The 21,971-nt window shown below is 49.7% G+C and overlaps 1 protein-coding gene across 1 annotated transcript in view; it reads right to left on the bottom strand.

Moving 5' to 3' along the window:
- The window catches only part of TG (thyroglobulin), a 237,253-nt gene that overhangs the window by 185,947 nt on the left and 29,335 nt on the right, over nt 1-21,971 (bottom strand). The window contains exons 16-22 of the mRNA XM_032415805.1: nt 21,533-21,733; nt 17,709-17,921; nt 16,034-16,188; nt 13,600-13,756; nt 11,929-12,153; nt 4,804-4,953; nt 147-317 (exon numbers count right to left, since the gene is read on the bottom strand). Coding sequence (XP_032271696.1) covers nt 147-317; nt 4,804-4,953; nt 11,929-12,153; nt 13,600-13,756; nt 16,034-16,188; nt 17,709-17,921; nt 21,533-21,733 — 1,272 coding nt within the window. The remainder of the gene's footprint in view (nt 1-146; nt 318-4,803; nt 4,954-11,928; nt 12,154-13,599; nt 13,757-16,033; nt 16,189-17,708; nt 17,922-21,532; nt 21,734-21,971) is intronic.

The following is a 21,971-nucleotide window of genomic DNA, read 5'->3' as shown; positions in this document are numbered from 1 at the left end:
CACTTTCAACTCCTACGTAGATTAAAAATTTCCACAATAAAAAGTCGGAGACAAATGCAGCTCACAGGTCCCTCCCCTTCTAGAAAGCCCCCGAGAGCCTGTGCCCTCTCCCCAGTCATGTGGCCGACTTCACCTCCAGCACCTACTCAGACACTGGGAGTCAGAGAGGGGGGACTCCGTCTCTGACCACAGCAGCCTCCGCCCCTCGCCGTCCACGCAGAAGGCCTTCCCACTGTCCCTGTCCCTCTGGCTGGCTCGGTACTGGCCGTCCTGGTCACAGCGCAGGCCCGCCTCACTCCTCTGACATTCAGTGACACCTGCAACCGAGACACAGAGACACCGTCACTGATATGCTTCCGGGACCCCTCCCCTCGGGGTTCCCAGGGTGCCCATTGTTGACATCCTATGTGCAAGTCACAGGTCTCACCCAGACACTCTCCAGCTTCAAACTCATCAGCGTTCCCGCCCTTTGGTCAAAGGATGATGTCCAGGCCCCCTGTGGGGCCACTAAACCCTGAGATCTGGCTGCATGCATCTAACGGCCCCCGGGGCTTCCACAGTGCCCAGAGCGCTCCTTCTCGGATGCACCGGATCTCAGACACAGGCTCTGTTCATGCAGTTCCACGTCCTGGTGCTCGCTCTCCTCGGTCTTCAATGAGTTAACCCTTCACCACTCATCAGCGCTTGACGCAATCCCTGCTTCCTCCAGGAAAGCCCCGAGACGCCAACGTCCGACCGTTACACTCCCATCCATCCACACCTCTCCTCATTGCTGCAGCACGGTTTTTATTTCCATTTGTCTGTGTGAATGCATGGTTTGACACCTGCCCGCCCCCCCCTCCGGAGAAGCTCCAAGCCGGCAGGGACCTGATCTGGTTTTGCTCCCTAATGGATCCCAGGGTCTCGCTCAGTGTCTGACACATAATACAAGTTACCCCCACTGTGATACTGTGATTTATAATAAGAAATATATATTTGGCTTCCTTTCATTTCTGGCACCCAGCCCCTGAAAACTCCTGGCATTTCCGAAGTGGTGAAAGCCATAAAGGTGTCTTTTGTCACATTATAGAGGTCACTTTGGGACTGCTCTTAAGGATGGGGGCTGGTTGCCAAGACAACCACCCATGTGATCAGAACATTGAAACTTTCAGTCCCTCTCCCTGACCTCCGATCACCAATGGCCAGTGATTCAATAAGCTTGCCTATTAATGAAATGTCCATAAAACCGCAAAAGAATAGGTTTCTGAGAGCTTCCAGGTTGGTGAACGTGTGGAGAAGTGGGGAGAGCAATGCGCCTTGAGAGGCCCCGGGCATCTCTTACCTGCCTGTTTCTGAGCTCTATCCTGTTATCATAAACTGGCAATCTATTGAGTTAAGACATTTCTGTGAGTTCTGTGAGCCGCTCTGGCAAATTAATCACACCCAAGGAGGAGGCAGTGGGAACCTCGGCTTTATAGCCAGTTGGTAGGAAATACAGATAAGAATCTGGACTTATGAGCTGCGCCTCAGTGGGAGGGGGGATCGGTGGAGCTTCCAGCTTATAGCTTATCCATCAGAAGCACAGGTAGTAGCCTGGGCTTTTGACTGGGTACAGGATGGGGATGGTGGCGTCGGTCTAATAGGACTGAGCTCTCAACCTGTGGGGTCTGGTACTATCTCTGAGAGGATAGTGTCCAAATTGCTTGTGGTTCGTGTGGGGAAACCCCTCCTACACACACACACACACACACACACACACACACACACACAGAGGAATTGGGTCCAGAAACACCCTTCTCAAAAAAAAAAAAAATCAATAAATACTAGCTGAATCCACGGAAAAATAACTCTATTCCTGTGCTTAAGCTATTTCTTCTGCCCAGACGTCTCTCTTCTCCACCTGCCCCGTGTTTAGTCTGCACTTGTCCTTCAAGACCTGGTGCTAGCTGCTATAAAACAATCATCTCCATTATATTAGTAATTACACACATTCTATCTCTATACTTACATGTCTTCTTTTCCTTTCAGACTCTAAACTCCCTGAGGTCAGGGAATTTGTCTCTACTTATTTCATACATCCAATAAAAACTTAGCACAAAAAAGGTACTTAATACATTTTTGATGAATGATATCAAAAGAGAATACTTTGACTTGGCTCTCCAGGCTGGGAAGTAGGTAGAAAATGTTCTTTCATGCAGCCCAGGACTTGAGAACATCTAGTTTTCTCTATTTTAAGACTATTAGTTATACAACTAACCATTGATTAATTACAACTTTTTGGTGGGGAGATTACAAAGGCCACTTTTTAAATAGGATGTTTTGCATGCCACGCATGCTATATATGAATTTAAGCATCAATAAGCAAACAAATGAACAAATAAATTGCTACTCAGTTATCAACAGAACCTCCAAAATCATCCAGTAGACTTGCAAGGTTAGGAAACAGAGGAGGAAAGTATTTGTGGGTGAGAAGAGTAATGTGGGTATCAGCTATGTAGAGGAATTGAGATTCTAAGAGCTAGCCTAACACCAAAAAGAAACCAAGGAAATCCTATAATCACTTGATATCACTTAGAACTTGGCAGACCCTCCTGCTTCATGCTTCTCTTTCATATGATTCCATCTAAGAACACAGATCAGGCAAGACAACAGGCAGAATGGTGGTATTAATGAGTCATGGAGATGTTCTTAGATACATACATACCCAGAGTGTAGACTCTACCGCTGACCCTGGAGACTCATCCACTGAAATCTATTCTGTTACTCAAGGAGGATACCCAGGAGAGTGGTGATGATATGACAGCCTTCCACTTCTGCATGGAGATACAATCAGAGCTCATCCCCAAAGCGGAATGGGGATGATACGTATGGCTCACCTTAAATATTTTAATGGATTCCACTTTGTTGTGGACTAAATGTGTGTATCCCCCCAAATTCAGATGTTGAAGCCTTAACCCTCAATGTGATGGCATTTGGAGGTAGGACCCTGGTAATTAGGTTTAGAAGAGGTCACAAGGGTGGGTCTCCATGATGGGATCAGTGCCCTTATGAAAAGAGAAAGACACAGGAGGAGATCCTTCATTCTATGCACGCACCAAGGAAAGGCCGCGTGAAGACATAGCCAGGAAGAGGGCCCTCACCAAGAACCTGACCATACCAGCGCCCTGATCTTGGACTTCCTGCCTCCAGAACGATGAGACATAAACATCTGTTGCTGAAGCGACCCTGTCTATGGTAATTTGTATGTAGCAGCCCGACCTGATTAAGACATGCATCATAACCATCCTATGAGTGAGGTATCATTGGCCCCATCTAATAGATAAGGAAGTTGAGGTTCAGAGAAGGAACAAAGCATGGCGTCAGTCACAGTGCCAGTAGGAAAGGGGGGGAACAGTCTGGGTCTGGCTGGTGCCAAGCCTCAGGCTCCCCCTTGGGTCCCTGACATTTCTGTAGCACCCCCCCACGGCCACCCCAGAAACAAGGATCAGTACTTTGCATTGATCCCTTTTTAAGAAAGCATTCCTCTGGGGCACCCGGGTGGCTGAGTCAGTTAAGTGTCTGACTTTGGCTCAGGTCACGATCTCAGGGTAATGGGATCGAGCCCCACGTTGGGCTCAGCGTGGAGTCTGTTTGTCCCTCTCTCTCTCTGCTCCTCCCCCTGCTCATGTTTTCTCTCTCCTCTCTCAAATAAATAAAATCTTTAAAAAAAAAAAAAAAAAAAAAAGCTTTCCTCCAGCAGTGTGGTAACACTGCAAGGCATCTCAAACCTGTGACTGAATCAATGTGTGCAAGCTGAGGGTCGCGTCTAGATGTCAGGGACGCTCTGCATTCCTGGCGAAGAGTTTAATCTCCAGGAGTATCAGACTCCTGGCCTATGAAATCCTTTTGGCTTTCTTAGAATTATCACACTCTTACCACTGCTCTCCTAAGGAAACTTACCAGAGAAGGTGACCTGATCTCTTTGGATGAATTATTTTAAAATTCTAAAATCCATTCAGATTTAAAGCATTGATGGTTTGCTTCACCTTAACATGATTTCAGACTGACATGGAAAGATGTACACAACAAGTCAAGTGGTGGGTCCTTGCTAGGAAAAACCCAACAATACCCAGGTGACTACCAAGTAAGTAGGCCAAGTGAAATCACATGACATAGGGGAAGGCCACAGGTACACTCCGTCCTGACAAATTTATCGGGCCAGAAAGGGAATATGAGCTATATACTTGTAATGACTGTGGGTGGAAAATATCTTCCATTTCTCAATCTGATAAAATTGACTTACAAAAATCAGAAGTTTCAGAATCAGACTATGCCAAGATCAAACAAAGACCAGCTACGTCACCTACTAGTTGAGTGACTTTGGTTAAATTACTTCTCTGAGCCTTAGCCTTCTTATCTGTAAAAGTTGGGCTAATGATATTTACACAGAAGGGGGTTTGATAGGATTTAATGAGCTAACATAGGTAAAAACGTCTGGCCTAGATCCTGGCAGAGCATAGGCATTCAGAGGTTGGGCCCCTTCGATTATTTTGCTCTCTAACCAATGGTTCTCCATAGTGGGCAATCATGTGCCCCACCGAAGAGACACTCAGCAATGTCTGGAGAAAAGTTTGATTGTTACAACTTGGGGGGAGGGTGTGCTACTGACACGTAATAGGTAAGGGTTTAGTGGTGTCGCTAAATAAACATCCTGCCATGCATGGGGCAGTCCCCAAAAGGAATGTTCTGCCCCCAAATCTCAATAGTTCTGAGGTTGAGCCACTCTGCTGTGTCCCCATTGCATTGTAGAGTTTCTCTTTCACACCAGGACCCTGCAGAACTTACAGTGCATGTGGCTGAAAGCTCCAGGGGAAATGGTCGTTCTGCCCATGGGACATGGGACGCAGGCCATGCTCCCTGCCTGTTCTTGGTAGAATCCAACAGGACAGGGAATACAAATCTCCTTCTGAAAATAGCTTCCTTCAGGACATTTAACTAGAAAAGATAAACAGAAAAATGATGTTAAAGAGAAGACTCTTGCTTTGTAGTTGTAACCTCAGAACACACAGGTTATGCTAAATCCCACCAGTAGCACAAGAGCTCATTCACTTAACCAGTACCCACTGAGAATCTGCTACACGCCAGGCTCCCACAATCAAGGCTAAGCTGTGGGAACCGTAGACAAGGTTCCTGCTCTGCAGGAGCTGACAAGCAAGTAGGATAAGGGGTGTCAGACAGAACTTCAGATATGGGTAAAGTGAGGCAGGAGAGGACAGCATGTTAGTGAGGAAGCCCTCTGAAAGGTGACACGTAACACCGAATGGTGGGGAGCACCCCAGGCAAAGAGCTAGGCGAGGAGAATTCCAAGCAGAGGGAACCGCAAGGACAAAAGTCCTGGGGTAGGAATGAGTTTGGATTATTTAAGGAATGGAAAGGAAAAAGCCAGAGAAAGCCAGCTATGAAGATAGAGCTTAATAGACAAAGGGAAGAATGGCATGAGACAAGGTCGGAGAACAACCTGAAAAATGAGGGTCTGTCCCTCGGTCACCATGGGAACGCTGCCGTAAGTGAGGGGCATGGTGGAGCCCAGCTAGGGGAACAAACTTTGGGGTCAGCCAGACTGGCTCAAGTCCCTCTCCCCACTATACCTAAATGACTTCAGACTTCTTGGAGGCTCCATTTTCTCCTCCCATGGGAATGCAGTGGTAATAATACCATCCCATGGGAATGCAGTGAGGATATACAAAAGGCACAGGTCATCATGCCAGACTCTTATGTGTGCTCAGCAAATGGTCATAATTTTTTAAGTTTGTATTTTAATTCCAGTTAGTTAACATTCAGTGTTATATTCGTTTCAGGTGTACAGTATTGTGATTCAGCTAATTCCTGCATCACCCGGGGCTCATCACGACACGTGCACTCCTTAATCCCCATCATCTACTTAACCCATCCCCCCACCCAGTATTATTTTTATACTTGAGGGAGTCCTTCCTTGGAGCCAGCCTCAATACCCATTCTGTCCAAACTAGACAATCTCAACAATTTAGCACCATCACCTCTGACTCATGTGGCCTCTCCCTATTGGTTGGTCATCAATGGTGTTGCTCAGATCTGGGACCATGGTGAAGTGAGATGCCCGGGGCGCAGGATTTATGGAGGCCTTCACTGTTGGGTTGTTGGGTTTCTGATTTACTCAGAAATACCAAGTGTGACCCTGAGAGTGAGGCCTCCGGGCATCTTGCCCACTAGATGCCTCACTGGCCTCACCCCTCGCCTCCCGGTGCTACCTTGTTAATCTGCAGATTCTCGGAGCTTTCTGTCCCTCTGACACCCAGTCTTTCCTAATTTGCTTCCTCTAATATGACATGGGCTGAGAAATCAGAAACTCCAACTGGAGAGATGCCTATCTCATAAGAGTTCCAAGTTAGGTTCCGGGAGCTCTGCTCTGAGAAAAGTACATGAACTTGGCCCACACTGAGTCTAAGGGCTCAGAGAAGGGGAGGGAAAAGGAGGTTCTTTCTGCTTTCTTTCTTGGTGCTGGGTTGTGTTCCCAAGAGATTGCCAAATGACTTCCAGAAGAAGTGAGCTGTTCCCCAGTGAAGGTGGGGGCTGGAAGCTTGTCCACTCTTAGGACACTTTCTCTGTGCCTGGCACCCTGCTGTGTGCTTCGTGGACATGACCACAGCATGACCGTGAGTTAGTATTTTCACCTCATTTCGCAGATGAGGATGCTGAGCCTTGGGACATGCATGCATGACTCCCTGGTAGGCTCTTCTGCAAAGGGCAGGGGGGAAGGGGAATTAGAGGCTATGGCAAGCATGGTGCCACACTGTTTCAGTGTGTCATCTCAAGGTCCTATGAGGAAGGTACCATCTTCTTTCTAGACTGGAGACAGCCGGAGCTCAAAGTCAAGGCGGACCAGGAGGTGAGGTGAAAGAGGTGGAATGTGAGCCCCATTCCCTGCAAACCAAAGCCTTCTCTCCTTCCACCCGTGCAACCACCTTCCCTTGACAAAGAAGCAAGCATGGACGTGTGGGACGGGGAGCCACTGTTGATTTAACCACCGCTACCTGAGTGTGCACACGCACTTGGCACGTCTGAGTAAATCAGAAACTTGAGCACAGCTTGGAAACTGAGCGATGTGTTTTCCGATCTGCCCTGAGGAATTAATACCCTCCCTCAAAGAGTGGGGTTTCATTACTCCTATGAGTCAGGTCGCTGATCATCTCGAGTATTTTAACCCCAGGACTGTGACTATTTTTTCAAGTAGTCTCCAAATTCATTGCTGAAGGAAAACAAAGCCTTTTCCGCCAGCTCGAGGTGTCCTGCTTCCAAACCCAATGTGTGGAAGGGCCGAAGGGTGGAGGGGCCGAAGAAGAGAGCGGGACTAACTTTTGTCGCAAGCTCAGTAATTCGTAGGCCTCGAGACTATGCGCCAGGAACCCGTGTCCTGTTTCTCTCCGCTGTGGTGTCAAAGCCTCTCCACCCACGGGAACCCTGTGTAAGTCAGCAGGAGGCAGAGGCTCGGTATCCTCACCCCTCCGCTGGCAGGTGTTGGCTCTCAAAGACCCCCTCTGTCCACAGCAACAGGTTGGCACTTATCCATCAATTAACTCCCTCCACAAACTCATCAGACACCCCTTTGGTCTCAATTCTCTCCTTCACATAATGAGATAATTTGGCCAATTTGAGTTTAAGAGCATCACAAAACTTCCAGGTCATGCTATCCCTCCTGACAACCCGTCCCCATGGGCCCCCAACAATGACAGACATGTCTCTGCTGAAGAAAAACACCTGTGAGGAAGGATAAGAGTCCTTCACTCCTCAGCCTGCTCTGCTCAACCCCATACCCAGTCCTGTCACCCTCCAACGTGAAATCCTCCCCCGGGACCCCCAGCAGGCCACCCCTGGCGGACCCCAGGCCTGTCTCTCTGGGCCCACCTCCTGCCATATCCCCACACACCCCACTCTCCAGCCATATAAGCCACCTGCACCGTCCCCCTACAGCCACACCTTCATGACTCCCTGCACCCATCTCCACTTCCGGAATGCCCTTCAGCACTGTAGAACCCTCAGCATGGGTACACGCATGCATGTGCGCACACACACACACACACACACACCACTTCTTGTCTGTTCTTACCTGAGCAGCGATTCCAAAGTGCCTTTCAAGACTTCATACCGACCCTGCTACCCCAGCAAGCCTTCCCTGACCACCCTGACCGCGATGTCAAAGGCTTTGACATTGACATTTAGCTGGCTTTTCATTTACCTCTTCCCCAACCAGACTGTGAGTTCTTTGAAAGCGGAGCTATGACCTTGGCCTGCCTAAGTATGTAACCTGGTGTTTAACGCATAATTATGCTTTGAAGGCTTGGATGGATGGCTACACGCATAGATGGGAAGAAGGAAGGAAGAGGAAGGAAGGGAGGAGGGAGGAAACGAGATGTAACATCTTACTTTGGGGAAAAAAAAAAAAACAAAACCATAGAGAACTAGCTCTGTTATAAGAACTTGTAGTGAATGAGTGAAAGTTAACGCTGTCCAGAATGGAAAATGGGAAATCCAGACAATTTCTCTGAGATTCTTAATGGACCGAACTGGTATGAAGGCTGCCAGCAGGTCATTCTGAAGGGAAGCCACATGGTTGGCCTTGAGGCGAGAGGGTGAACATAACTGACCCCTTCAAAGCTGCAAACAAAGCCCCTACCTCCCTGCGCTCCCCATTTCCTGGATGGAAGCTGCCATGCCTACATGCTTACATTCCCACTCACCCCTGAGTCACTGCCCTCCCAGGGGGATCATACAGATTAGCCCCCCTGAGATGACACACAGAAACCCTACTTCATCTCCACAGGACAATGCTCTGCTTGTAGCCTCGCAGCGGTGTTCCAGATGTGCCTCAGAAGGAAAAAAGAGCCAATAAGAATAGATACAAGAATCCAAGGGCATGATTTCACTAAGAACCCCCTTGTTGAGAAGAGTGATATGTGATGCTGAGGACAAAGCATCTGGAATCAGCAGAGCTGAGTTTGGATCCCAGCATGGCCAATCAACAAGGCCATTTGTGGAGAGTTCACCACATGTGAAGGGATACACGTGCATTGATTACACGATGCTGTGCAAACCACGACCTCCATGAAATAGATATTATTATCCCTATTTTTCAGATTATGCTTAGTGAGGATAAGCAGTGTCCCAAGAACCCACATTGAGAAGGCGCTGGAGTGAGGACTTAAACCCACCTGGCTTCCAAGAGCAGTTTCCTAATACTCTTAACTATATGTCCCTGGCTCCCTCATCCATACTATGGGATTAATGATACCTGACCCTCTGGACCAGAGAAATGCTAGTAAGGCCCAGAACATATTAGAAACTCAATAACAAATAGATATTATCATTGACACTGGAGAAAATCCAGAGCTTTCGGTGCTGCTTTTGTGAATTCCATTCCAGACCTTTCTAACTATTTGGAGTAAGGAGATAGGGCTGAATGGCATGATCCAAGATTCTTTTGAGTCAATAAAAAACTCCAGCAGCTGAAAAATAGAATGTAGGTTTGTCTAGAGCTAGGATTAGCAAATTCCAGCCCATGGGCCAAATGCAACTCACCTTCTGCTTGGCAAATAAAGTTTTATTAGAACACAGCCATGTTCTTCTCCCTACAATGGGTGAGTTAAGTCACTGAGACAAAAACTGTATGGTCTACAAAGCCAAAAACACTTGCATTCTGGCCCTTTGTGGAACAAGCTTGCCAACTCTTGTCCTGCAGCAAGTGCAGCCCAGGCAAAACCTTTTACTCAGTCCCATTTCCAGGCCACCCTATGATTCCCACTCACTCTGAAGCCCTGCCACCCTGAGTTCTGGCCACCAGTGCTCCTACCGCTTACCATCCTTTGGCCAATACTGTTGTGCTCCTAGCTCAGCTTCTCCCTCCCTCTTCCCTGTCAAGCTGGGATACCCATCTTGTTAGACATGAAATAATAATCTAATCAGCAATGAAATTCCCTAGAAAGAAACTCAGGATCAGATTTCTGGACCAGCACTTGATTTTATATGCAGGAGCTAGGCCATGGGAGGAAATGCAAAGGCAGAGCCAGTAAATGGTCTCTCACCTGGCCCCTGACCAGCACCTGTCTCCCTTTCCTGCCCCTCCTCCTCTGGGCTCCACGCTCCAGGGCGTGCACTCAGGTGGGGATCCTGGACCCCCTTTCTACACTACCTGGGGTGACTATAAAGCAGATTCTTGCCACTGCTCCTCCAAATACACCCCCCCAATACACCACCCTTCCCCAACACACATACACACACACACACACACACACACACACACACACACATGGCAGGAGAGCCCAGGGCTCTTCCCAGTAAGTATAAGAACACAGTGGTGGGTGTTCTGAACACCTCCATCACTCTGACCCTGTTTCACCCCACTCTGGCAGGTGGCACCTTCCACTCCTGCTCCTACTTTTTATCCTTTTTATTTGGGCATCTCTGTGAGGTAGAAAGAGCATGAGCCCTGGTCCCAGAGGACCTTGGGTTATGCACCCCCAGATGATTGGTTTCATGAACCTGAGTCCCTCCTTTGAGTCAGCCCTGATCTGGACATGACGGATGCATTATTTCATTTCATCTGAGCTTCAACCTCCTCATCTGTTAAATGGGTGAATGACGTGCCACCAGGGCACATCGTGAGTGGTAAATATTTGTGAAAGTGCATTATAGACTGCAAAATTCTCTGTAAATATTAGCGGGCAGTGGGGCGGTGGGTGCATTCCTGGGTTTCTGTGTTAAGATTCAGCTGCATCTTAAATCCAACATGGAGTTTAGGACTTGGCCTGGATTTCACAAGAGGAAAGGCCATGTAGTTCTTGTGCTGCAACCAATATAAATAATGGAAAAATAAATAACCGAGAAATATCTTCCCTTTCTGCAGCTCAGCAACAATGCTCCTCTGTCTCGTGCCACAGGGGAGGAAGGCTTCCCGACACAAGCCCTTGGAAGTAGGACACAGAAAAGACGGCCACTCCTGATTCGTGGGAGCCACAAACATGGTAGGTTACATGGCAAAGGGAAATTGGGTCTAACCAGCTGACCCGAAGATAGGGACAGTGTCCTGGATTGCCCAGCTATGTGTGACCACCAGGGTCCTGGGAAGGGTAAGACAGAGTCTGAAGGAGCTGTGACCGTGGGAGTGTCCAGAGAGCTATGGCCTTCAGCCTCAAAGATGAAGGAAGGAAGCCATGAGCCAAGACATATGGGCAACGTCTAGACCCTGGAAAAGTCAAGGAAACAGATCCCCTCTGGTATGAACACAGCCCTGTTGACACCATGGTTTTAGCCCCATGAGACCCGACTAGGAATTCAACCCTACAGAGCTGGGTGATGATAAATGTGGATTGTCTTAGGACACAGAGTTTGTGGTGACCTGTGACGGTGGCCAAGGAGACTCATGCCACTGCCATTCAAGAAATCTGCAGCTGCGTTCTTGAGGAAACCGCTTCCAAAGCTACATAGGGGAAGGGCAAGGAAGGACAGCTCCAGTTAACCTTTGCCAGGAGTCACCTCCTCTGAGTGGTGAAGTCCTGGGCTGATCAATGGCCATTTGGACATGGTGATGAGCAACACATTGCCATAACCAGACTAAGGATGTCGGCAGACATACAGGGCAGACATCAGCCTTCTCCACAAAGACAGCACAGCCCAGACCCCAAGGTCCAAGTCTGACAAGAAGTAAGAAGAAGGGTCACTTCTGTCATGTCGCCTGTGCCTCTGGTCTCAGCTACTGCCTGATGGGGTGATGACCACACGCCCAGGCATGGCGGATGATTGAAAGGCTTTAGCCGAACAGCCAAATGAGTGATCCCCCACTCTGTATGGGCAGAGTGACCTGTCTCCAGTGCTATGGTGGCCTTTTCCACTGCCTCACGTGTCTGAAACCAGCAGTCCCAGGGGAGGGGGTGGACCTACCACACCCCAACGCGTCCTGAGTGGCATCACTGGTAGCCAAGACTTGGCGGAATCCTTCCAAGCACCCAAACCATGTCCTGGGAGAGGTGCCAAAGCGGTCTCCTTGAAGGAAGTAGATGGAGGTGTCTGCAGGGAATGTCTTGGAATCCAGAAGAAGCTGGAACCCTCCACTCTGGATCAGATCTGTGAAGCGTCCAATGAGATCCTTGCCAACTAAGGCCTCCTCTGTAAGACACAGGATGAGGCAGAAATGTCACCGCTGTTCTCTGCAAGGGCCGGGGGAGACCAAGGGACAGAGCCACCTAGAATGGCCGCACAGAAAGCAGTTGTAAGCATTGCCTGGTTTCTCATTTTAGAGGGAGAAACTGAGGCCTATAGAAGGGGACAGATTGGCCCAAGCTTACACAGGATGCAGAAACATGACTAGGACTTCAACCCAGGTCTCTGGATCCTATCATTTCTGTGGCATCAATATGATCCCCATTAGTACAAGATATTGTGTCTTCAGTCACTAATGTAAGGTGTCCCAACCTTTGGCAAGCTACGATCTCTGAGCCTCCATCTCCCCATCTGCAAAATGGGGCTGGCAATGCCTCTCTTATAGTTGGTGAAGATTATAAGAACAATGTGTATGCTGGGACCACTCAAAGAGAAGGCCTCGTCTCCAGGAGGCAACACAACCTTCCACTTAGCAGTTAGTTAAACACTGAAGAGGCCTCCAGCTGCTGATCCCTAAGTATTTCCTAGGAAGAGAGCAGAAGAGTGTCACATCTGGAGCTGGGACAGATTCCCGCACGCAATGAGCATTCACGCTACAGCAGACTCCGTCAAGCCAGCCCAGGGCCTGAAACCACAGTCGTCAGGACGGACCCCAGGAATAAACATCTCCTCCTTTTGCAGCTTCAAACATACCTAAATCTTCCAAGCTCTTTCGAGAGGAAGAAGGACCCCTGATTCCTAATGCTGTTAGGGGAATATAATTGCCACGAGGACTGCACAATGACAGAGACTCAGTCTGCCTCCCGGGGTCACACTCTGGCAGCATTTTCCAGAAGCTTCCCCTTTGTAGAACAAAGGTCAAGCTGCAGCCAGCGTTGACCCTGGGTATTTGGCCACTGGATGGTAGGGGAGCAAAGGGGGCTCCCCACCCCCTGGTCAGCAATACGGATTATATCTACACTGGCTCACAGCACTACCACACAGTCCACTCTGCTCCTCCTTCTTGGATCCTTCTACTCTCTCAATTCATCCCCCACCTGCCCCGCTTGACACAGTGTAATAATGAGCTTAAATAGCGTAAGTGGTCCGAGATGTTTTCTCATTGCAAGTGTGCAGAACATAAATTATAAACCAATTCAGATCCGCCAACCCCCACCTTCCCCTTCTGCCCACTGTATCCCCATCTGTGCCCAGAAAACCAAGAGAAGAATTAGAAGCTCTCCATAGAAGTGCAACTGGGTGATACTATTTGAGTCTCGTAAGTTACGAGCAGGGCACTATTGATTTTTATATACTTTTTAATAATTGGCTCCTCCGAGGGCCAGGGCATAATTCTCTCGCTAGAGCCTCATGGGAAAGCATTATAGGCATCACTGGCTCCAACTGACAGATGGAGAAACTGAGCCTCAGAGAAGCTGCATAACGTCAAGGCCACAGGGCGGCCAAACATACCAATATCATGCAAATCAGGAAGAGAGGCCAGTGGGACATCCTTCAGCTGCACCTTCCACGTGACATTCACTCCTAAACGCTCCCCGGTCAGACACTCCACCTGCACTGTGGATCCGTCGCAGACAGGAATGGAAACGGGGGTCCCAAAAGTCTGTGCCTGCATGGAGACAGACGCCTTTAGTTCAAGAACACAAAGTCGGGGGCGCCTGGTTGGCTCAGTCGGTTAAGTGTCTGACTTTTGATTTTGGCTCAGGTCGTGATCTTGGGGTCATGAGATTGAGCCCCGAGTTGGGCTCTGTGCTGGGCGTGGAGCCTGCTTAAGATTCCCTCTCTCCCTCTGCCCTCCCCACTCATGCTGTCTCTCAAAAAATATATAGATAGTAGATAGATAGATAGATAGATTTTTTTTTAATTTTATTATGTTATGTTAGTCACCATACAATACATCATTAGTTTTTGATGTGGTGATCCACAATCAATTGTTTTCGTATAACACCCAGTGCTCCATGCAGTATGTGCCGTCCTTAATACCCATCTATTTTTTAAGATGTTATTTATTTATTTGAGAGAGAGAAAGAGCAAGCACAAGCAGAGGGTAAGAGCAGAGGGAGAGGGAGAAACAGACTCCCTGCTGAGCAGGGAGCCCGACTCTGGACTCGATTGCAGGATCCCAGGATCACAACCTGAGCTGAAGGCAGACACTTAACAGACTGAGCCACCCAGGTGCCCCCTCCCCACCAAAAAAAAAAGAACACAGAGTCAGGAGCCAACTTTGCTGAGCCCACACCAGGTGCCAGAACATGCCTTCTGTGACTTCCTTCTACCCTCCCTTCAACTCTACCCCAGAAGCAAGGCACTACTAAGCCCCTTTCCCCTCTGAGGAACACGAGGGGCCAGTTACCCTGGCACAAATCAAAGCTGACTCCTGATCATGCTGGACTCCTTTTCCCTATTGCATTAGTATATTACTGATTAAAATCTGTCCTGACCAATTTAACTAGTGTCTGGCTTTGTTTTATCTTTGACAGTCCTCTGCCTAAAACCATGCCTAGCCTGTAATAGGCACGCAAACGTTTGTTAAATGGGAGAATGGAGGAAGGACGGAACAAACGAACAAGTTTGGTGTAATGAAAGTCTAAATGGACTTGGACTTAGCTCTGTGAAATCCTGGGCAACTTGCTTACTCTCAGTGGGCTTTAGTTAACACACTTACAACTCAAGGGTTACTGATGCTCGCTGACAGGATGCAGTAATAATTAGAGATAAGGAAAGTAGAGCTTCTAGTCTGGTGCCAGGAACACAGCCTGGGCTCAATAATTAATACATATTACTGCTCGTGTTGTCAAGTATATTTCTTTGGATAAAAGGGGGCAATCTACGTTTCTGTTTGTCTTAGAATCACAACTCTCTGTATTTGGTTTTGTGAAAATGTATGTTCTCCAAAATTCTTAGCATAAGGGGTTAAAACCGAGCTGCTCTATGAGTTACCAAGCTTTGAACAGAACAACTTATTTAATTGAATGACTTTCATTTTTTTAAGATTTATTTGAGAGAGAGAGAGTGAATGCACATGAGCAGGGAGAGGGGCAGAGGAAAGAGGGAGAGAATCCTCAAGCAGACTCCCCGCCGAGCGCAGAGCCCAACACGGGGCTCGATCCCAGGACCCTAAGATCATGCCCTGAGCCAAAATCAAGAGTCAGATGCTTAACCGACTGAGCCACCCAGGTGCCCCAAATTGAGGGACTTTTAAAGACTCCCTCTGTGAATACTTGTGATTTCAAATCACAGAAGCCCTTGCCTATTACAGAGCTAAAAACTCTGATATTGATTATTCGCAGCACTAGGTCTGTCTGCTGGCATGCAGTATCCTCCTTCCAGGGAGGATCCATAACGCCTTCTAGCGGGTTTGTCGAAGGCACATCTGGCACAGTGGTTCAGGGAGTGCACCTGGCATTTCAGTCTTCCTCCAGCCTTCCTCCACAGGTGGTGGTAGTAATCTGCAGGCGTTCACAGCTCTGTCCCCATGTCATCAGCCTGGCTCTACCATCCCCAGCTGTGTAACTCTGGACAATTATGTTAACCCTCCAGGCTTCCTGCCCCTCATCCACAAAACTGGACTAACAATAGGATCCTCATGAGGATCGCTAATCCACGCCAACAACACGCCGTGCCTGGCACATCGTGAGTGCTCAGCACACATCTGATCTGACAGCTTTATGCAGAAAGAATGGCCAGCGATGATTATGGATTCCACCGGCACCACTATGTGATTAGCCTTGGCCAAAGGACTTTCTCATTCTGAACCTCACTTTGCCTACTGGTAAAATGAGTGAGAGTTGCACCCTAGGTTCATTGGGGCCCTGAGGTCCTCTGCCACCATGACCCTGAGCCCAGTCCAAGCCCCCAGTCGTGCAGAATTTGGTCAGGCACATACCTGGATCTGACAGAAGCCGCGGGCCACCAGCTCGTCTAATATGAAGACCTGGAAAGCGAGCAGCAAGCCTGCGTACTCAGCGCTGCACATCTTGCCTGGTGGGAGACGGAGCTGGAAGTGCCCTTGGGTCTGGAGGGTCTGCCACAGCTGGGGCCCTGCACACAAGCACCAGAGGTCAGCAGACATGGGAAACAGACCACTTGGATTCTTTTCTTTCCTTTGTTTTTTTTTTTTTTTCTCTGCAAAAATCACCCTTCTTCATTTAGCTTAGAACACACAAGCACTACCATCTTGCACTATCGTCCTCAGAGTCTAAACACTCCCCAGCATGACGGCTTGTCTCTGAAATTACTGAGCACCCTCACGGCAAGCTCAGTCCTGCCTCAGCTTCTAAACCAGGCTGCTCTACATTTTGGGGGTCCTGGACATTCTTCTTGGAAAATCTTCCATATTATCTTGCATTCACACAGGGCCACTACATACGATTTTGCCAATTAAGAGGGGACACCATAGACTATATGAAAGACATACTCTAAGATTGTTCAGGGCACAACCTACAGAGTCATACACAGCGGCCCTGCACACAACATTAAGAGCTCAAGACCCATTCCCCTTTTCTCCCAAGTGCTTTGCTCTAGATCCTGTCTTGAATAGCCTGGTCTTAATTTCTGCTTAGGACACTTTGTCACCATCAAGGGGACAGACCATTTATTTGTCCAACTCATATTGACCTTTTTCTGGTTAACATTTTTTTAGGGGGGAAAGGGGAAAAGGGAGAGGGAGAATCCTAAGTAGACTCCATGCTCGTTTCAGAGCCCAACGTGGGACTTGATCCCACCACCCTGGGATCATGACCTGAGCCAAAATCAAGCATCAGGCGCTTAACCAACTGAGTCACCCAGGTGCCCTCTGGATAACATTTTCTATTCTAGAAATCTTTGCCACAAATACTGTCTTCTGACAGCCACCCAGAGCCTCGTGACAGTCCCAGGATCTGGGCCTCTCTCTCAGACACCCTCCCAGTGCCCTGGATGGACCCAGTACCAGGTCCCAGCATCTTCCCCTGCCCTGCCAGGCTGTGAGTAACCATGGCCGGCCTCAGCCAAGGCAGATACACTCAGAGCTCAAAGTTGCCTCACAGCCATGTGGGCGTGCAAGCAGGCTCAGTGGGAGAGCAGGAGAGAGGATCTCTGCCGATATTCAGGGGGCCCAGACCCACAGCGATCAGAACTGATGCCCACCTGGAGGGTCCAGGCCCCAGCTCTGCCAGGCATTAGCCGTGGAACCCCAGACGGACCCAGGAGAGAGGTTCGTGAGTCAGCGTCACTCTCAGAGGCCAGACAAATAGCTCTAGCTTGTCAACACCACAGTAACCGATATGGCCATCGGAACACCTACCTCCTGATTATACTCCTGTATCCAAGAGATCCCAGGAGAGCCCATAATGCTGGCAGTTCTCCCAAGGAACAGATTGCTCCAGAGAAGCCCCAAATAAAGCTTAACCCTAGGAGTCTGTGAAGCACATCTGCGCCTTCTAGAAGAACATGCTTCTTTGGGCCCTCTCTCTCCTGCTCCTGATGCCACCTGGCTTACTGTGGAAATGCTGCACTTGGGCGGGGGAAAATGCAAGGGCTCAGCCCTGAGCGCCGAGAAGCAGGGTGCTGGGCAGACTCACGCTGGCAGGCCTGGGGCTGGGGCGCCCGGGACACCCAGCGTCCTTTCTCGGGGCTGCAGACCAGCGGCCCTGGCTGGAGGGCGCTCCGATAGCCCGTGCGGCACAGCAGCTGACACCGCTGGACGGGGACCCCTCCTGCGCCCGAGGCTCGCTCACACAGGATCACTCCACCAGCCACATCCGACGTGTTGAATGGCAGTGGGCACTGGGGGCCTGGAAGGAAAGAGGGCCGCCGTGGGAGCTAGCCGCACAAGGGGGCTCTGACTTCTCCCCTTCCCCGACGTGTTGAACGGCAGTGGGCTCTCAGTGTCCCTGAGGACCCACTGACTCGCCCTTCCCTCTCCCCTCTTGTCCCCTCCAGCCCCTCTGCCTCCGCAGGGCTGTCCATCCCTGAGCACAGCCTGCTTGCACAACCCAAGCCCTTCCCTCTGCCTGCCCAGCTGCCTAGAGGGTTCCTTTTTTGACCCCGCATTATCAGCTCAACATCTCCTGCTTCCTAACACCCTGTGTGGCTCTCCCAGGTGGACATAGAGAGCTCTCAGGCCTCCTGGGGTGCACCTCCATGTTGTCAATCCTCCCAAACTTACCATCTGCACTCTGGTCTCCCCGCCACACGGAGCCAGGGCAGGAAAGGGGGTGCCTCTCCTCTGTTCCCCCAGAACACAAGCTCCGGGAATATATGTTAAATAAATGGGCGAACCAGTAAATGAAAGGACAGACACACTCAGTGGGACACTTTCATACCCGACCAGAGTTTTAGTTAATTACCTGACTCTCGAGCGGAGCCTAGCTGCATGCATGGGTCTGGTTTTGACAGCTGTGATCCACATGTGACTCGAGGGTACTTGGGGGCCTCCAAGATGGAGGATGACCCATTCTGACCGCCAGGGCACAGCCCGGGCTTCTTTCTAATACCAACACTGGCATCTGGCCGAGGTTTTGCAGTAATCAGCAGTGGGCTTGGTGAGTTGGTTCTCACCGAGTGCATGTGTCTGTGGGGATGGGGAGAGTCAGCCTGAGGGCTCAGGGGCCAGCCTGCAGGGCTTTGAATCCCAGCTCAATCATTTCCTAGCTGAGCATCCTAAGCATGTTAACTAACTTCTCTGTGACTCAGTTTCCTCCCCCTTTAAACGGCGAGGAGAGCAATGATGCCTACCTCCTAAGGATGGTGGGCATCAAAATGAATAAAGGTATGCAAAGAGCTTGGAGGAGTTACTGGAACATAATAAAGGTCATTAATGTTGGTCGTTATTACGAATAACAGCAAGAAGACTACATTACTGCCTGCACTGGAAATTTTAGGATGTGAATTAACCCTTTCAGAACAAAGAAGGAGCATTTGGTGCCCTACAAGGGTAAGCTTCCTATGACCATCATATCTGACAGTTACCACAAATTTTCGAGTTTGTGAAACTCTGTCATGATCTGTATTTAATTGCAACTTACTCAAAATAAGCCCATGAAGTAGGCAGCCCTGATATTATCATCCTCCCTTTACAGATGAAGAAACTGAATTTTGAGGATTCAGAGGGACAGAGCCAACGCTTAGGCACAGGTCCTTTGAATCTAACTGCTACCCCGGCAGACAAGGGCTACGCTTCCCCCTACCTGGTGCTGCTCAGAGATGGGAATGCACCCCCCCCCCGACCCCCCACTGTCCTCTCCTCTGTGCTCCCTGCCACCAGCATATCTTCTTCGGAGCCCTCCACACTGACTGTTATAGCGGCCCGCTGATATCTCCAAGGGCCCGCCTCTATTCTGACTCAGGCAGAAGTCATCTCAGCGATGGGGAAAATGGAGACTCAGAGGAGCTAAGTGACCAGCCCAGGGATACACAGCTCGGTGACTGTGGGCTGGGGCTATCCTGAGTGCTTCCCCTGAACTGATTTTATCTTCAAAGCAACTCTGTGCAGGAGAACTGTTGTCACCTTCACCCCACAGGTGAGGACACTGAAGCATGGGGAGGTTAACCTTTCTGCTCTAAGTCCCAAGGCAGCCAGGAGGAGCCAGGCATGGCCCCCGAGGCTGTGCTCTGAGCCACCAGGCTGAGAAGTTACCAGAGACTATGTGAATGAATCTTAACAACCACTCGAGAAACTGCTACAGTGTTCCCTGTCCATTTCACAGACTGGGAAACTGAGGTCCAGAGAGGTTAAGGGACCAGCCCAGGGTCACCCAGCAAGGGAGTGGAAGAGTTGACATTCAAGTCTGCCTGGCCCCCACATCTGGTTTTCTCCTCCACGCTCTGCAGACACACCAGGAGGAAGAGCCTCTGTCGTTGAAGCTGGCTGTCCTGCTTGCTAGATGTGTGACTCCGGACATGCTAATGGACGTCTCTGAGCCCCAGTTTTGTCCTCCGTAATGTGGGGAGATGGGACCGTTCTATTTATCCGCATTGTTGGGAGGCAAAACTGAGCTAAGAGATGTGAAAAGCACCTTTTAATGGGTAAATCTCTGCACACAGGAGCTCCTATCCTGGAATCCGGCAAGGCCATGTCACACAGTCTTCCCAAACCTTATAGGAGCTATGCTCCCGGACTGTTCCGGATGAGACACATCGGTCTATGTCCTTGGTGCCAGACAGTGAGGGCCACTGTTAGATGCCGAGGAAGCTGGATGCTGACCGTTTCCACCCTTACTAAGGCCGACACCGCACCTCTGGGGGAAGGCCATGGCAAGGAGTTCCGCCCATAAATACCCATAGGGCACCTTCCACGTTTCCTGCTTGGTGACAACTGCTCAGGGCCCCAGAGATGAGCATGACAGGGTCCTGCCTTGTCCAGGCCCTGGACAAAGGAGCACCCCAGAGTTCGGGAGGAAAGGCGTGTGGGGAAAGGCATGGGCACACCACAGGAGGGGGAAGAGACAAAAGGGAAGGAGTCCCACAAAGAGAGGGAGCAGCTCTTCCTTCCACCCTGCTTTTGCAGCCTCTCCATCTCCTTCCAAATATAAAGATACATTTACAAATCCACAGCAATTCCTTTTACACATATAACCCACTAGGCCTAACAAAATGTCTCCCCAGCTCCAGAATGTTGCTGACAGACTACGAAATTTTAAAATAAAGCAATAAACCAATACAGGCAGCTAAGGAAAGGCAACTGCAATGAAATTAGAATCACAGTACAGTATTTCTCGATCCCACCAGATTCAATGCCCTAATTTGCAATAAATATTTTGCAGCATCTTCTTTACTGTCCTGAAACGGAATTCACAGAGAGTCTAACCTACTTGCTCATATAAATTTTAAAATGACCATAATGTCCTGTGACTTGAGTATATAGGAGAAATAAAAGGTAAGTAATTGAGAATCAAGTAATATATTTTAATCTGTAATCATGTGTTTTAATATTCTAATATATAGTTATCTGATAGATATTTCAATATTTGATACCAAAACAATTTTTTTTAACTAAAACTAAAAATAAATCAATGCCTCCACAAATTTCTGAAGCCTCCCAGCTGGGATGGACCCATCCCCCTGAGATCCTGCCATCAGGCCCCCTTCCCCACTCGAGGATGGGGAGACCAAGACCCGGACCCCCAGCAGGCTAGCACCCCAGCTTCTGAGTTGCCAGTTCTGGGGATCCCTGTACAGACTCTCCGGGACTTCGGCTCCAAGGCTGAGCACTTTTTGGAAGTAGACACGAGTTTTGGCATCATGAGAATCAACTGCAAGCCCACCCCTCCAGCCCCTCCCCATCTCTCCTCCGGCCCCCACTCTTCTGGTGCCTTGGGAGTCCTTCCCAGTCTGAGTAAAGGAAGAGATGAGCAGCACCCCCTACACACCAGCCCAGGAAGCCCCTCCAGGGGTCCCAGCTTACTCTCACAGGCTAGCTGGCTCCCGGCCACACGGGTCCCAGGCACCTCCTCTCCGCTCTCCAGGACACACCAGCAGCTGCCCTGGGCCGGGTCACACTGCACAGGGGAAAATCCTCGGTCCTCTGCCCTGCAGGCTGGGGTAGAGCCTGAGCTGGCTCTCCTGGACAGGACCCCACTCGAGAGTACTTCACAGAGGCTCGGGCCTGGACACAAAGACAAGCCAAATGGGCCCTTGGCCCACAGAGCTGCCACCACCCACCGCTCCAACTGCCACCCACCGCCACCCGCCAAAACCCACCTGCTGGGCCCTCCAGGGTCTGGGGTTGTCTTCCCAGTGGGGTGTGGGCTAGGGCAGGGCAAAGACTGGGCCTTGGTCAGATCCGTAACCCCGCTCCACACACACACACACACACACACACACACACACACACACACACACAC

This window comes from Phoca vitulina, unplaced genomic scaffold (genome assembly GCF_004348235.1).
Source record: "Phoca vitulina isolate PV1807 unplaced genomic scaffold, GSC_HSeal_1.0 scaffold18, whole genome shotgun sequence".
Taxonomy (NCBI): Eukaryota; Metazoa; Chordata; class Mammalia; order Carnivora; family Phocidae; genus Phoca; species Phoca vitulina.
The sequence above is the reverse complement of the archived record's forward strand: the minus strand, read 5'-3'. Positions and strand labels throughout refer to the sequence as shown.